Source organism: Pelecanus crispus, chromosome 11, assembly GCF_030463565.1.
Source record: "Pelecanus crispus isolate bPelCri1 chromosome 11, bPelCri1.pri, whole genome shotgun sequence".
Classification (NCBI taxonomy): Eukaryota; Metazoa; Chordata; class Aves; order Pelecaniformes; family Pelecanidae; genus Pelecanus; species Pelecanus crispus.
The window spans coordinates 18,860,787-18,874,671 of NC_134653.1; the positions used below are offsets into that span (position 1 = coordinate 18,860,787).

At 46.4% G+C, this 13,885-nt stretch overlaps 2 protein-coding genes and 1 non-coding gene across 5 annotated transcripts; 1 reads left to right on the forward strand and 2 right to left on the reverse strand.

Moving 5' to 3' along the window:
* Positions 1-1,385: 1,385 nt before the first annotated feature.
* EEF2KMT (eukaryotic elongation factor 2 lysine methyltransferase) lies at positions 1,386-6,913 on the reverse strand. The gene is made up of 8 exons (XM_075718692.1): positions 6,836-6,913; positions 6,695-6,757; positions 5,939-6,019; positions 5,610-5,711; positions 5,301-5,434; positions 4,129-4,436; positions 2,618-2,767; positions 1,386-1,900 (listed from the first exon to the last, which is right to left on the reverse strand). Exons 1-8 carry the CDS (start codon positions 6,911-6,913, stop codon positions 1,800-1,802), a joined length of 1,017 nt encoding a protein of 338 aa, XP_075574807.1. The 3' UTR covers positions 1,386-1,799.
* Positions 6,914-7,012: 99 nt separating this feature from the next.
* TRNAK-UUU (transfer RNA lysine (anticodon UUU)) lies at positions 7,013-7,085 on the reverse strand. The gene has a single exon. It is a non-coding gene; the product is annotated as a tRNA-Lys (tRNA).
* A 188-nt stretch (positions 7,086-7,273) lies between these two features.
* Positions 7,274-10,012, forward strand: NDUFB6 (NADH:ubiquinone oxidoreductase subunit B6). 3 transcript variants are annotated; one of them, XM_075718558.1, is made up of 4 exons: positions 7,274-7,453; positions 7,538-7,630; positions 8,298-8,342; positions 9,860-10,012. In XM_075718558.1, the coding sequence occupies exons 1-4, from the start codon at positions 7,274-7,276 to the stop codon at positions 9,926-9,928; spliced, it is 387 nt and encodes a 128-aa protein (XP_075574673.1). In that variant the 3' UTR covers positions 9,929-10,012. The 3 variants fall into 3 exon arrangements, with proteins under 3 accessions (XP_075574673.1, XP_075574674.1, XP_075574675.1); XM_075718559.1 differs by lacking the exon at positions 8,298-8,342; XM_075718560.1 differs by lacking the exon at positions 7,538-7,630.
* The last annotated feature ends 3,873 nt before the right edge of the window (positions 10,013-13,885 follow it).

Below are 13,885 nucleotides of genomic sequence, written 5' to 3' on the forward strand. Positions count from 1 at the left end.
TATTAATATGCAAACCTAATGCTTACAAGATGCTTTTTTCATCACCTTTTTGATTATAAAATAGATGTCAGTTATTTAAGGAACGAATGTGCTTGGTTTTATCATGTGGTCACTGCTCTTCAGTGGTGGTAGATGATTACACTGGGTTCTGCACCAGCATTTTTAAACCCGTTTACTGAGTAACTGTTTAATATCTGCTTTTGTCAAGCTAGACAGCCATTTGCTAATCTTGCCTTTCCCCTTCTGCACTGTGGTTATTGTAGACACTCTCTCTTGTGATAAAGATTGTTGGCAGTGATTTGGTTCCACTGGTGGGAAGGTGAAAGTAGGAGTCCAAGTTGCTTACTGCAGGAGTTTGGCAATTTCACTAGTTTATTGACTGAAGTATGATCCATAAAGATTTATTTGCCAATTCCTGCCCCCGCCGCCCCCCCCCCCCCCCCCCCTTTTCAAGCAAAATCTTGCATGATAGTTTGCCCATTCCCCTTTAGCAATTGATGTGCACATGGAGGTAAATTAGGCACTTCTCTAAACAGCCAAAAGCTTTAGAGAGGTTTCATCTTCCTATAATAAACTTTTTAAGATCCAAAATGAGCCATCTGTACAGAACTTTTGAGTGACTTGAATTTTGTGTAAGGGGAGCTAAAGAAGCTTCTGTTTGGGCTGCTAGCATGCATTTACTGTACAAACAGTACCTTTGAATTCTTCCTTCTTGGGGAGACGTAGCTAAAACCCAGGGTGGGGTTACTTCTGTATAGCCAACTTAATACTAGCAGTCATGGCCTCCTTCAGCTTGAAGACTAAGATGATTCTTCAAGTTTCAAGTTACCTATCGTCCATTTTCTCTCCATTACTACAGAAGGAGAAGGCTAAAGTATTTGTTAATTTTCTTTTAAGTAGCTTTTAAAACAAGGTACAGAAAAGGAAGTCAGAAGAGGAGAAAGAGCAGCACACTTCGTTTTTGCTTCAGGACCAATACTGTCCAACAGGAAAATTGTTAATGGATTGTGGAAAGTTTCAAAGAAGGTGAGCTCAATTCTTCCCCTTTGCAGTGTATGTAGAGCATTGCTACAGAGTATGATTCTTTTTTTTTATTTTCTGGCCAGTCTGAGATGATGGCTTCCCAATAGCTAGTTGTGAAAATGACAAGTCCTTATGTGAGAGAAATGTAAATTAAGTTCTGATATCTGTCATCACTCCAAAGTAAAGACGCACCTGATTTACAGCAGAGTCTGTTACCTCCTCTTACAGCATCATGTAAGCTTGTGACACTCTACCACATTCACTGCAGGAATTATTCATTATTCATTTTAAAAATGACCCATACTGCAAATATGCGGTATATACTGACAAGTACAAAAAAAAACAGAGTAGACAATTACAGCTGGTTTTAATATTAAAAATATTTATTACTATGAAACAGTTTTGCTCCCTTGTCAGTGTGAGATACTCATCCTGTGATCCTGCAGATGTGCCTCCATTATTTACAAATCAAAACACAGTTGAAAAAAAAAATACAGTTCAATTCTGTTGTCTTCTACAGAATCAAAGTGCAGTATGATTAGAGCTTTTTTTTTCTATTGCTTGAGGTTCACAGATACTTTTCAGGGGCAACAGCTTGCTTGCATACATGCTGACAATTACAGGAAGAAATGTAACTCACTTTGACAGCAGTCCGTGCATATAGTTGTATCCTTAGTGCCTCTCATGTACGTTTCTAGAATTCAAGATAATCTTGTTGCGAGGACGAGAGAGCTCCTGTTGGTCTGAAAATTCTAATTATGTCGTATTTGCTGAGTCTATGTAAATAGCTGTAGAATAGTTATGTTTGGCTGCACGTCACAGAGAAAAATACTGGTGCTGTGGGCTGGAACAATCTGCCATCTGATCCCAACTTTATCTGTAAAGAGAAACACTGGGAAATATTTCTGCTTAATAAAATTAAGATTTTAGTTGAAGTTGGATGTCAAGTTCCGTAAGAAGAGATCTTTAGCATGCTGTTAAAGCAAGCTACAGGCAAATGCTTATGAGTATGTATTTTTAAAACTTAATAGTAATGCTTCTGCTATGCACTCGGCAGAATTTTGTGAATTAACCAAGTGCTGTAGACCAGCTGTACAGCTAGTAGACTGCAAAATTCAGGCTTTTGAGGCGTGTATGAAGAAAAATCCAAAATTCCTCCCTATTTTATTTAATCTGTAGTTGGTTTTTTTTTTAACCCTCTAAGAACAGTTAAGGTAAGTTAAAAGTTTTAGGCTGCATCTCGAATATTATCACTGTGACAAGTGCAGCACAGGTGGTTTTCCTCCTTTAACCTTAACCCTTTTTTAGTTTTCCTATTGCCACCACATTTGCAATTCATATCAAGCTGGCACTAACAGATGTGAGCTGTGATAGACAGGATGTAGCAAAAAGCTAAGTTCCAATCTCCTGATCAAATCCATGTGGAAAAGTTACTGCTCTTAGGCAGACCACTCTTAAATCCAGCTCTAGGACAAGAATCTCAGTATCAGACAATACCCATCACCAAAAAATGCTCCTGTTCAGCTCTACTACAGATTAAGTAACAGGGAAAGAGGCCAAAACTATTGATACACTTCATGAAAAATGCACCTACCAAGTTCAGCCTGGAACAGGTGATACGTGTCTGGATTACGAATTGTGAAAGCAATGTAAACCCTGGGAGGTTTTCTATCTGCTCTGGAAGTGGAGAGTGTTTGTAGCATACCAATAAGATCTAAAATTATCTCTGGATCGTATACCACATCTGCACAAAAAGGAAAACATTCAATATTTATTGAGAATTGAGCAAGAAGCAGAACAAAAACTATGAAAATATAAAATATTTACCTTACAGGAGAATACGATTTTCTTATCGAGGGGTTAAAAAAATCCCAAGAAAAGATCTTAGAAAATGCATCTGGTTTATGTGCTATGTCAAGTTGCCCTCATCTCTAGTATCAGTCCAAAATCACTAAAAATCAGTGCTCCTTTTTGTAAATGGCTTGTCAGGTATTGTATTTAAGCCCATCTTAAGGGAGACAGCAAAAACATTGAGCATTGGTACTCTCTGTTACAACTGTCCTTAGCAGAACAAAACTGCATTGGTCAAAATCTGTATTTTAGAGGCTGATTGCAAAAGACTTGATTTGAACTGCAGCAATTTTTATCTTGAATAATTTATTTGAGAGCAGAAATAGTGATGAAAGGTAAAACTGATCACTAAGGGGTACAAAATGTCAGCCTTACTAATTAGCACTGTGATTCTGAAATGCATCAGTCTTGTGTTCAGGACTGATATTCAAGAGGTGGTTGTTTACTACACAGAAATGTCGAGGTACGTACATGTACCACTGACAGACATACCAGTTACTCTTGATTCAATGTAGTAAGGGAATGTCCTGCGGTAACTAGTAATAGCAAATAGCAGATACATATAAATCACCTTCAGTTTTAAATTGCCTTGCCTTCATGAGTCCAGCCTGGGCTGGTTTGTGCATTCTCTGAACAGTATGGTTGGCATTAGGTAACATATATACAGTGACTTCATTTTACAGAATTCATGTGTTTAATGCATCATGTGATACTTTGATGACAAAGGCAGTATATTTTGTCATTTCTTCCACCTAAATTCTTAAGTAATTTTTGTTTTGCAAAGCCCCAAGACAGGGAGTAAAATCCTGTAGCTACAGCTAAGAAATTTTACTATTGCTAGATTTTGCCATTATTAAGATTTTTATAACTTTCCTCCATATACAAGTTCCAACAAAGTGGCTTTCTTTTAAAATATGTATGTGCTATCCCTCAAGACTGCCAGTTATTGATGAGGCTCTTTTAAGATTTATCATCTTAAATCTTTTAAGATTTATCATCTTCTGTTTTTGGACTTTTTAAAAAAATACAGAAGGAAAAAATAATTTCCTTTTCAGTCTTACGTAAACTGTTGAATATCTGAAAAAGACAGAATGGTGAAATGAACTGGGAGAAGATCTGTCATACACTTCCAGATACGGCAACTGGAGGAGGGTTAAGTGAATCCTGCACGCAAATGCCTCTGCGTTTATCTCTCTAACCTGCTTATTCCTGCATGACAGCACACAGTGAGGCATAATCAGAAGTGTAAAGCACCTGCTGCAATGATGACGTCAGGCTGAAGATCCAACAGTTGTTTTTCTGTAACTGAGCCCCAGTCAAGTTCTGCAACAATTAGTTTTGGGTTTTGGTAATTCGTTGCTTCTGCCTCCTGGCCTTGGGACTCTGTTTGGATATGACGAGTAGTTTCAGGCTCCAAGACAAAGCCATTCAAACAGATGTTTTCTGTCAGCTGTTTGAGAACACAGGGGTGGTAGTCACTAAATATATATGTCTTGGGATTGCAGGTTTTACATATTGTAATTCCAGTGAAGCCGATCCCACTTCCTAGTTCCAAGACTGTCCTGAAAGGGTAATGGAGCAAAAAGTACTTATTAGGACTCTAAATTGAGTTAAGAAATCAAAGCATTCTAAGTGTATCTAAAGGTAAATTCAATTACAGATTCTTGCAATGAGTTTTGAGTAAACCATCTGCAATCTAATCTGTTTCAAATAAGTGGTAGAGTTGGTAAACACTGAAGACGCAATTATACGCGTAAAAATGAAGTACTTGAAATACTGCTTTTGCATATGGTACAAAGCATTTCCACTGCTGGGGTGAGATACATTCCACCTGGTTTTACACTTCTGCAGCATGGCTGTCTCCATCTAAACTGGTTGTCCAGTTCTTTTCATAGTCAGGTGAGAGAAACAGACACTTCATCAGCACAGTTCCTTTCCTTGTGAGGTCAATATTTAGAATTAATTTAGCTGAATCCTTCCTCAAAAGTGCTTGTTCTCTTGACTGCTTATAAACAAAGTCTAGACTATGAAATTAGATGTCCACACCTGCACATTGATCATCTAAAGTTAGGTGAGATGAATCCCATCATAGAGTGAAGTGCACTTGTTAAAGTTACTGGCTGGACAGTGTGGTAGCTGAAATTTAACAGCCTACTTTATGGAGCATGTCTGACTGCGTGGTGTAATGGTTTTGATCTTAAAACCTGTCTTAAAATAACTATGAGGTCCTCTCCTGGATTAAAGTTTGACTGTTGCAGAACAGACAAGAGTAGCAGTCAGCCAGTAGCAAAAGGGTGTGGACATTTCCATTATTTGGGGGGTAAATATTGTATATTGTTAAATTAAAGCTGCATAGCTCGCTCACAATATGAATGAGAATATGTTGGCTTTTTTCCCCATCTTCCTGTCTGTGCTGCTGTCGTTACCTGTTACTGAAAACTGCAGAGTTCTCTATTGCCCATTCAGCAAGATGAAGAGCAGCATCCCATGTGACAAGCCCTGTGGTTCCTCCAGAGATAATTGCCACGCTCTCGGAGAGGGTAACACACTCTCCCGTGGGCTGGAGGACACACGCAAGAAGAGAAGGATGGATCAGCACAGACAACGGATTCCACAGTTTACAACCAATATTAGTGCCTGGAAACTTTGGGTTTCTGGGGGTTACTTTTAAAGCCAATTATTACTTAGTTCAGATGATTAAAAGTGATTTACAGTAATGCAGCATTAGTTCTTACCAGTAAGTAGTTTTTGTAACAGTGAGTAGATTCTTCTTCATTTAAAATATCTGCCAGTGTATCATACAGTTCATCCAGGGGTTCGGCTGCTGTGGATTCATGCTATGCGAAAGAGAACAGGGCTGTTTCAGGTATCAAATTGTTTGTTACGAAACAGAAAACGTACACACAATAAGTGCAATTTTAACACAGCACTGGCCATAATATTTACACTGAGTGCTACTTTTTGTTAATATAAATAATTCAGCTTGGCACATAATGTAAGTCTGGCATGTTTGCAAGGAAAAAAGAAAAGAAAAGTTGCAACCAATGTGAGAAGTAAGCACTACCTTTTTGATGAGTTCAGTTAGAAAGCATCTTCTGTACTTGGTGGAAGGGGGATATTTTACACACACAGGGTGGAGAATCGTCTAAAACAAAACAACAACTGCAATTGAAACCAGTTACCAAGTGAATATTTTATGAAAGGCAGTAAGGGGCAGAGAAAGACACAGGAGCCATTAACTGGCTCTTTGCATCATGAAAAAGAGTTGTGATTCAGTCTGTAGCTAAAAGAAGTGACGCTGAGCAGAAAATGAAATTGGGTGGTTTCTGATCAGCTTGTTAGTTTACAGATCTGTGGCAGCAAATGCATTTTTCACTGTTCAGAAAGTAAATACCAAAACTGAGTGGAAAGCCAGTCCAATTAGCTCTATTTTGCTTTTCTCTTCTCTCTTTTGGTTTGCTGCCTTACGTGCTATTTCCTGTCCACGTACAAAGTTTAAGCACCGTAAGGGTCGATGCATTCCCACGGTGACTTGGGTCACCTCCTTCCTGACCATTAGAGCACCAAGGTACAGGACCAGCTGGGCTGATTTGCTTGTGGCATTAAAGACACCTGTGCTCAGGCACACAGGGCTTAATTTTGACGCTAAGAACAAATAAATAACAGGAAGAGAAGGAAGTTTGCTGTTCTGCTGGGCCTGAAGTCCCAGTCCCCCCTAAAATCTTTGTAATTATGGGCAAAACCCATCAATCGCCTTGGTCGCACCAGGCGATATCGGCCGTGCGGGGCAGCCCGGGCCACCGAGTCATCCCAGCCTTACCTTGTGCAGAATATCTACGAGTAGGGGGGAATCCGGCGAATTCCGTAGGTTTTGTTCAAGTTCCTAAAACAGAGGAAACAAAAAGCTGAGGCTTCCCCGTCCCCTCGGGACCCGAGGGCGGCCGCCCACTCCCCGCTGTACCGTCCAGGGGAAGGAGCGGAGCTGCCGGGCCGCCAGGAAGCGGCGCTGGAAGCGGATCCCCAGCTCCGGCTCGGCCATGGCCCCCAGCAGGCTGCGCGGCCCCCGCCTCGCCCGGTCCCGGTCGCCGCCCCGGGGCGGGGCCGCAGAGGAGCCGCCGCCAAGAGAGAGGACCCCTCCCGCCTGAACAGGGGCTCGAACCCTGGACCCTCAGATTAAAAGTCTGATGCTCTCCCGACTGAGCTATCCAGGCCCGCAGGGGGCAGCCCCCGGCCCCCTGACGCAGCCACCGGGCTCGGCCTGCTCCTGTGCCCGCCCTGCGCACGGTGATGACGCATCACTGTGCGCCCCGAGGACGTCACTGCCGCGCGCCGTGGCGAAGGACACAGCGCCCGCCCGCCGCGCAGAGCCGGGCCAGGCCGCGCCGGGGCCGGGGCCGCCATGAGCGGCTACAGCGAGGATGAGAAGCTGCGGCTGCAGCAGCTCCGCGCCCTGCGGCGCCGCTGGCTGCGGGACCAGGAGCTGAGCGAGCGGGAGCCAGTCCTGCCGCGGCGGCAGCTGGGGCCGGTGGCCGCCTTCTGGGAGCGCTTCCTGCAGCCCGGGGGGCTCTGGCGGCACCAGGTGAGCGGGGGACGGGACACGGGCCTGGCCCCGCCGCCCCGGGCCGGGCGCCCCGGGCCTGACGCGCGTCCCTGTGTCCCGCAGGTGTTCAAGGCCTACCAGACTGGCGGCTTCGTCCTGACGCGGGTCCTGGTCCCCGCCTGGATCATCCTCTACTACCTAAAGTACCACGTCATGGTGCGTGCGGCCCCTCTGTGCAGCCTCTGAAGGAAACGTGAAGAAGGGGTTTCAGGGAGAGTGAGGGAAGTCTGGGTTAAACCCTGGAAGAAGCGCTCTTGTAGAGAGAGGGGCTGATGCAACAAGCAGTCACATAGGGGTTGTATGAATATGCTGGTTAAGTGTCTGCTGCTGGGTAAGGTGACTTCCCGTGGTCTGTTCACTGCTTGTTTTTCCTTGCTTGGGTGGTACAAATGTATATTTTTTTGGTCATCTTTTATGGTAGTGACCAGCTTTGACCGTGCTGCCTCCTGTGAGCCGGAAAGCTGTGTCTTAATTGTTACTTTCGTGGAGGAATGATGACCCTGGGGATAACCTCACTGCAACTGCTGGTGTGGGGAAAGGGAATGGCCAAAGAAAGCACTGACGATGGGACAGACCTTCCACTTCTACAGTCTTGTCTTGCTTGTGAGGTGTAATTTTATTAGCCTCAGGTATTTCTTTAACTAGTGGAAAGAACCTGGCTTAATGAGCCTTGTACTCAGTAGAGCTTGTGTTTTAGAAGGGTCGTCATCCTTGTTTTGGAAATCCTTAATACTTCATCTGAGTAATGCTCCTTTTTCCTTACCCCCCTCCCTCTCTTCTCCCCCCCCCCCCCCCCCCCCCCCCCCCCCCCCCCCATTTTCAGAAAATGCCGCATGGTATTGTTATGTCAAATCCACGGATATTCCCAGTAAGTCTATTAATACTTGTTTTATCTTCCAACTTGGCAAAACAAGCAGAAAAAGGGTGAGTTAGGGAGAAGTGCAGGTTTGCGCAGTAGCCTTGCAGGGAGAATTTCTAGAAGGATGAGCTTGATACTGTGGGCAGGCTGCCCTGGAGCAGCACAGTTACGGTATTTTTGAGCAGTGTTCATCTTGTCCTCAGAGCAGACAGTCCCTGTTTCAGTGTTACCTCCCTCTGTAGCAGCAACCTTTCAAGTACCTGGCTGACGGCGCTGCCCATCCTAGGCAGAAAACACAAACGTTCCTTTATGGAATCTCCTGTAGCGACTGGAGCAGGTTCCCTCTCTGGAGAAGTACGCACAGACCACACAGAGAAGCTTTCCTGTTTGGTTCTCAGTTTGCTACTTGTGCTAATTTCATGGGAAGCTGAAGTGCTGGGTCCATCAGGGCATGAAGTACTGGTGAAAGCCAGGGCTGCATGTTCCCACCACCCTGCAAAGGGGCAAGCCCAGCTGCGTGCCTGTCGTGGTTTCACTAAGAACAGGTTGAATGTAAGTGTTAATTACTGCGTGTCTTTGTGAAGGGTTTTGGGTGTTCAGTGCCTCTGTGAAAATGTGATTATTAATGTATGGAATGACAGGAGCAGTGATTGTCAGGAGTTGGGAGGAGTTCGGTGCTGAGTGTGTTAGTTCTGGCCGCACAAGCTTGGTCCCAGGCGTCCCTGAAGGTCCCCCACACTCGGGTATCGCCAAAGAGATAGACTCATGCCACCCCCAGCTTGAGCTTTGGTTTACAAAGTGGAGGGTGTCAGATTGTTTGGTCTTTACTAGTTTTCGGACTGCTCTTGAGCTGTTACTCATTGCTTGGTGTAGTGCATCGGTAGGCAAATATGCTCATATAAGTTTAGGTCTGCTATTTCTGCCAGTTGCATTTTTTTTTTTGCATAACATCTGCCTAATTGTGCTTTATCTAAAACAAAATTACAAAAAGTTGCATCACTAACAACCACATAGCAACATATGGAAAGCCAAGCTGTGGGCCTCTGACTTCAGCCTAATTGCTCACTAGAGTTAGGTCAGCTCAGTAGGCCAAGACAGTGCCTGAAGCTCTAACAAACAGCACTTGGGCATCAGATTGATTTTTGAGGGGTTACGTAGCTCTTCATGGGCTACAGACCATGGGTTTGGAGACTCGCCAGAAGTTGTGGTATGTTGAAGGTCGTTATGCAGTGCTATAAATCCAATATACATTTTAAAACAATATAGTCTTGAAATGTTTGGCTCCTGTTTTGTAGCTGAAAAGAAAGGAGTAAAGCAAGTACAGATTTCAGATAATTTGGCTGTGATGTTTTTTCAGAATCCTGGGAAATATTGAGTGAATGAGAGTGTGCCGAGTGAGTTGTAGTAAGAATTTTTTTTTTTGTCTGGAAGTGGGGACAGCTACAGCTTAGTTGAAAGACTGTGCTGTGTGAAGGCAGAGACTGGGTGTAGGACAAAATGCTCACCATCCTCTCTCATTCTATCAGGGGGACAGAATTTTAGAGACAGGAGAAATTATTCCACCCCTGAAAGAAGAACCCGATGAGCACCACTGATGGATAAAAGCTGATTTCCTCCTTCAGTGAACAAGGCGAGAACTGCAACTGCTTTATCTCTTCTATAAAAGAGTCTTTATTCTGCATCGCCTCAGCTTTTCTGTCATTTACTTTCTCCTTTTAACCTTCTGGTTGCTACTCATGTTGGGAGTTTCTTTTGCCTTCATTGAACATTATGGCTAAGTCCTGGTGATCTCCAACCCCCCCTTCCTCAACTTTTTATCTGACCTGACAAGATCTGACAGCAGGACAATGTGGGCCTTATAGTAATGGGAGAGATGCTATAGGTCCCAGGGGATTGTGGAATAGTCTGTTGGAAGGAAGGGTGTCACAGCGAGCTGCACACACACACAGATGCAATGTCTGTCCTCTTCCAGTCTAGCAAGCCCTTTTCTATCAACCAGTTCTGACAGAGACTTCCAGTAAAAATTAAGCTTCCACCTATGTCATCCCGCTTCCCTGCCAAGAGAGGGTAGCAGAAGTGGCACTGCTGCCAAAAATTCTTTATTCTTTACCCTTCAGCACTTCCTTCTCTGTCTTCAGCCCTTTCTGAGTTGGAGTCTTCCTGCCCTCACTGGCCCCACCTATCTGGGGCACTTCATACTGGGGAAGGCTGGCCCCTAATCGAATGCTAAATCTACAAGTATTTTGGTGGCTACTTTGGCGACAGAAATGAATAAACCAGCAATCCAAAGGGTAACGTGAGGCACGTAAGGGGAGGGGCTGGGACAGAAGCCCCTCATGGAACCATGAGGTCATGGTTCCATGGTTCAAACACAGTATAGCCAGTGTTTGTGAGGTCAAGGTGACAGGCAGGAGCCCCTCTGCTGTGCCTGGGGGCAGCCACACCCCTCATAACCCCTCCAGTACAGACTCGCACCAACAGGGCCATGGCCAATGCAGGGGTGAAAACCCTCCTGCAGTCGAAGGAGATCAGGGAGGCTGTGGACCCCACATCAGGCACCCATGCTCAGCCCGCAGCCCCCAGGCCACTGCTGGGCCTGGGTGCCCCCCAGGCTCTTGCCCAGCCTGCAGCCGTCTCTTTCCCCGGGTAAAAGGCAGCTCAGGGTGGGATGGCAACTGGGGAACAAAGTGGAGGGGCAGTTGCAGGCTGTGAGAGGGCAGTAGAAACCTGTGGGTCATCACTGTGAGGCTCTGGAGGGGGGTACTGGGGAAGCTCAAGGGTCTCTGGGGGGCTAGAGAGTCAGCAGGGGCTGTTGGGGGGGCACCAGGGAAGGTAGAGAGTCAAGGGGAAGACTGGGGAGTTGAAGGTTGTCAGTGGCAACAGGGGGACAGTGGGGCTAGTAGAGAGGTTGTGGGGGCCGCAGGGGGTTGAGACCTATGCTTCCTTCCCATGGCTACGGGGATCCCTGTCACTACTTCTGCCCCATGGTGTGTCAGTCCCCCCAGCGCGGAGTTCCCCAGGAGCGCTCCTCCCCCAAACTGCTGCAGCCTGAAGCGAACCTTTGCCTGCACCAACTTGCTGCTGCTCAGCCTGGCCGACCCTGATGATGGCACAGATGAGGAGGCTTCCTCTGGCTCCCACCTGTGTGTGTCGTGCCCCAAGGATAGCACCCAGCCCACCGCTCTGCCGGTGAGTGACCACTGGGGATGCCTCACCTCCCTGGGGTGCCTGGACACCCCCACCCCACCGAGGGACTGGTTGGGGTGCCCCTGCATCTCCAAGATCTCCCTGCACACTTCTGCAAGGCTTGTGAGGGACTGGGGACCCTGACATCTCCTTAGGACACCGCCACACCCACGGGGATGCCCGATACCCCCAGGGCTCCCAGATTCCCCCAGGGAAGCCCTGACACCTCTCCCCCTCTATTGAGAGACCCTGCAGGACTACAGAGTAGTATCCCAGAGTCCCATGGACATCCCCACAGCTCTAGCACCCCTAGAGCCACCACTGATCCCCCTCATCTCTAGGTTGTGGGGCCCAGTGCTGTTCTAGGCCACAGACTGAGTCCCAAGTCTCAAGAACTGGGGTGGGTCAGCTTGTGGGGCCCTGGGATCGCCTGGGCATTTGGGAACAGATAACCCTCCCTGGGTAGAGGGAATGGATCTCTCTCCCTCGATCAGGGAGGGGTTTGACTGTCACAATCCCACCAAAAAAGACAATACAGGACACGGAACATGTCCCGGCACAGTCACAGCAGGAGCATTCATCACCACCACCTCACCTGTCCCACTGAAGAAGACAGCACGTGGCACTCAGCGAGCAGGACAACCCACCCACTGTAAGACACCATACTGCTGATGGCGTGCTGGACCTGTGCAATGAATGTGCCTCTCTACAAATACAGTATGGCTCTTCCCTTGGGGACTCTGGGCCTCAGTTACACCTCTCAGAATCTATGAGTCTTATCTCCCTCTTGCGCTAAATGTGGGTGATGCATTATCTTGACAAATCAAAACTCTTCTGGGTTTGTACAATACTGTTCCCTTAAATGTCCTCTGTGTTATACACCCCCCCCCCCCCCCAATACACATATGTACATGCAGGAGTAAGGGGAGTACGCACAGGTACATCTACATAACTTCCTTTTGAGATCCCTACTAGCTAACAAAATATTAAAACTGCTCTGATCAGTGATAGATACACACATATATATTTAGTCAAGAGTTACATTTGTTGCCACTGTCTTGTTGCAAAAAGCCTTCCATTACAACAGCTCAAGGACACATGGAGGAAGATGTCGTCCCAAACACGTGATGGACCATATGCTCTGGGCTGTGACTTTCTGACCAGCTCTTTGGAGACCCATCAGGACCTCCTTCTTCCTCAGGCTGCAGATGAGAGGGTTGAGGGCAGGCACCAGAAAAGAGCCACTTGCCGGTCCCAGGCTAGCGTAAACCGGAGGCTGAGCAGAAGTAAACACTCACTAAAAGCTTGGTGTCTTGGGAAACAAGGACTGGAAGACCTCAAGTGGTTGAACACGCTAGCCCTTCCTCTCTCTTGTCCGATGCGCCTCAAGCAGGAGCTGCTGATTCCAGCACTGGCTGCAAGAACTCAGCCAAGAAGCCTCCCTGTGCATCCCCCAGTCCTTGTCAATGCTGGGTGTGCCATCCTTCATGCTTGGCTAGCTGGGTCTGCTCCAGGTCAGCCCCCAATTTCTCCCACCCCACAGGGTATCCCTTTGCATACTAGCTCATGGTCAGTGCCAGGCAAGCTTGTTTACCGGAGGAGGAGACACTGAGGATATGGAGCCATCTCAGTGCCTGTGTTGACGTACAGTGGAACCCATGAGGATTCATACGGTGTTTGCTTGTTGGATCTTGACTGTGCAAGTCCATGGGGCCGGACAGGCTGCAGCCTGGGGTGCTGAGAGAACTGGCTGATGCTCTTGCAGAGCTGCTCTCTATCAGCTTTGAAAAGTTGTGACTGCAGGAGAACCTTTGTGACTGGAGGAAAGCAAGTTTTGCACAGTCATCAAAAAAGGATCAGAGGACCTGGGCAGCTACAGGCCAGCCAGCTTCACTTCAGTCCCCAGGAAAAACATGGAATGAGTCCTTTTAGAAGGCATGGCAGGTGGAGGAGAAGATGGAAAACAGTCATCGTGGAGTTACAGTGCCTGAAAAATGTGATGGCTTTCTGTGATAAGATGATAAGGTTTGATCAGGGCAGAGCAGTGGATGACATTTTCCTTGCCTTCAGCGAGGCCTTCAACGAGGCTTTCAGTGCTACTAAGGCATTCATTTTCAGGAATGCAGTTCACTGAAATATTGATGCCTCTGCTGTGTCGGCCAAATGTGTGATTCTCTTTATAATCAATGACAGAAATAGGAATTTATCTGGAATAACTGGAACTGTCCATCTTTCTCCATTGCTCACAGATGAAGACGTGATGACCAGTACAATTTACATGCCTCAGTTTATACATCTAAGATTAGGTGATGTGAATCCCAGTTCATGTGCCTTCCTAACAGAACACGCTGGCATTTGTCCACTAC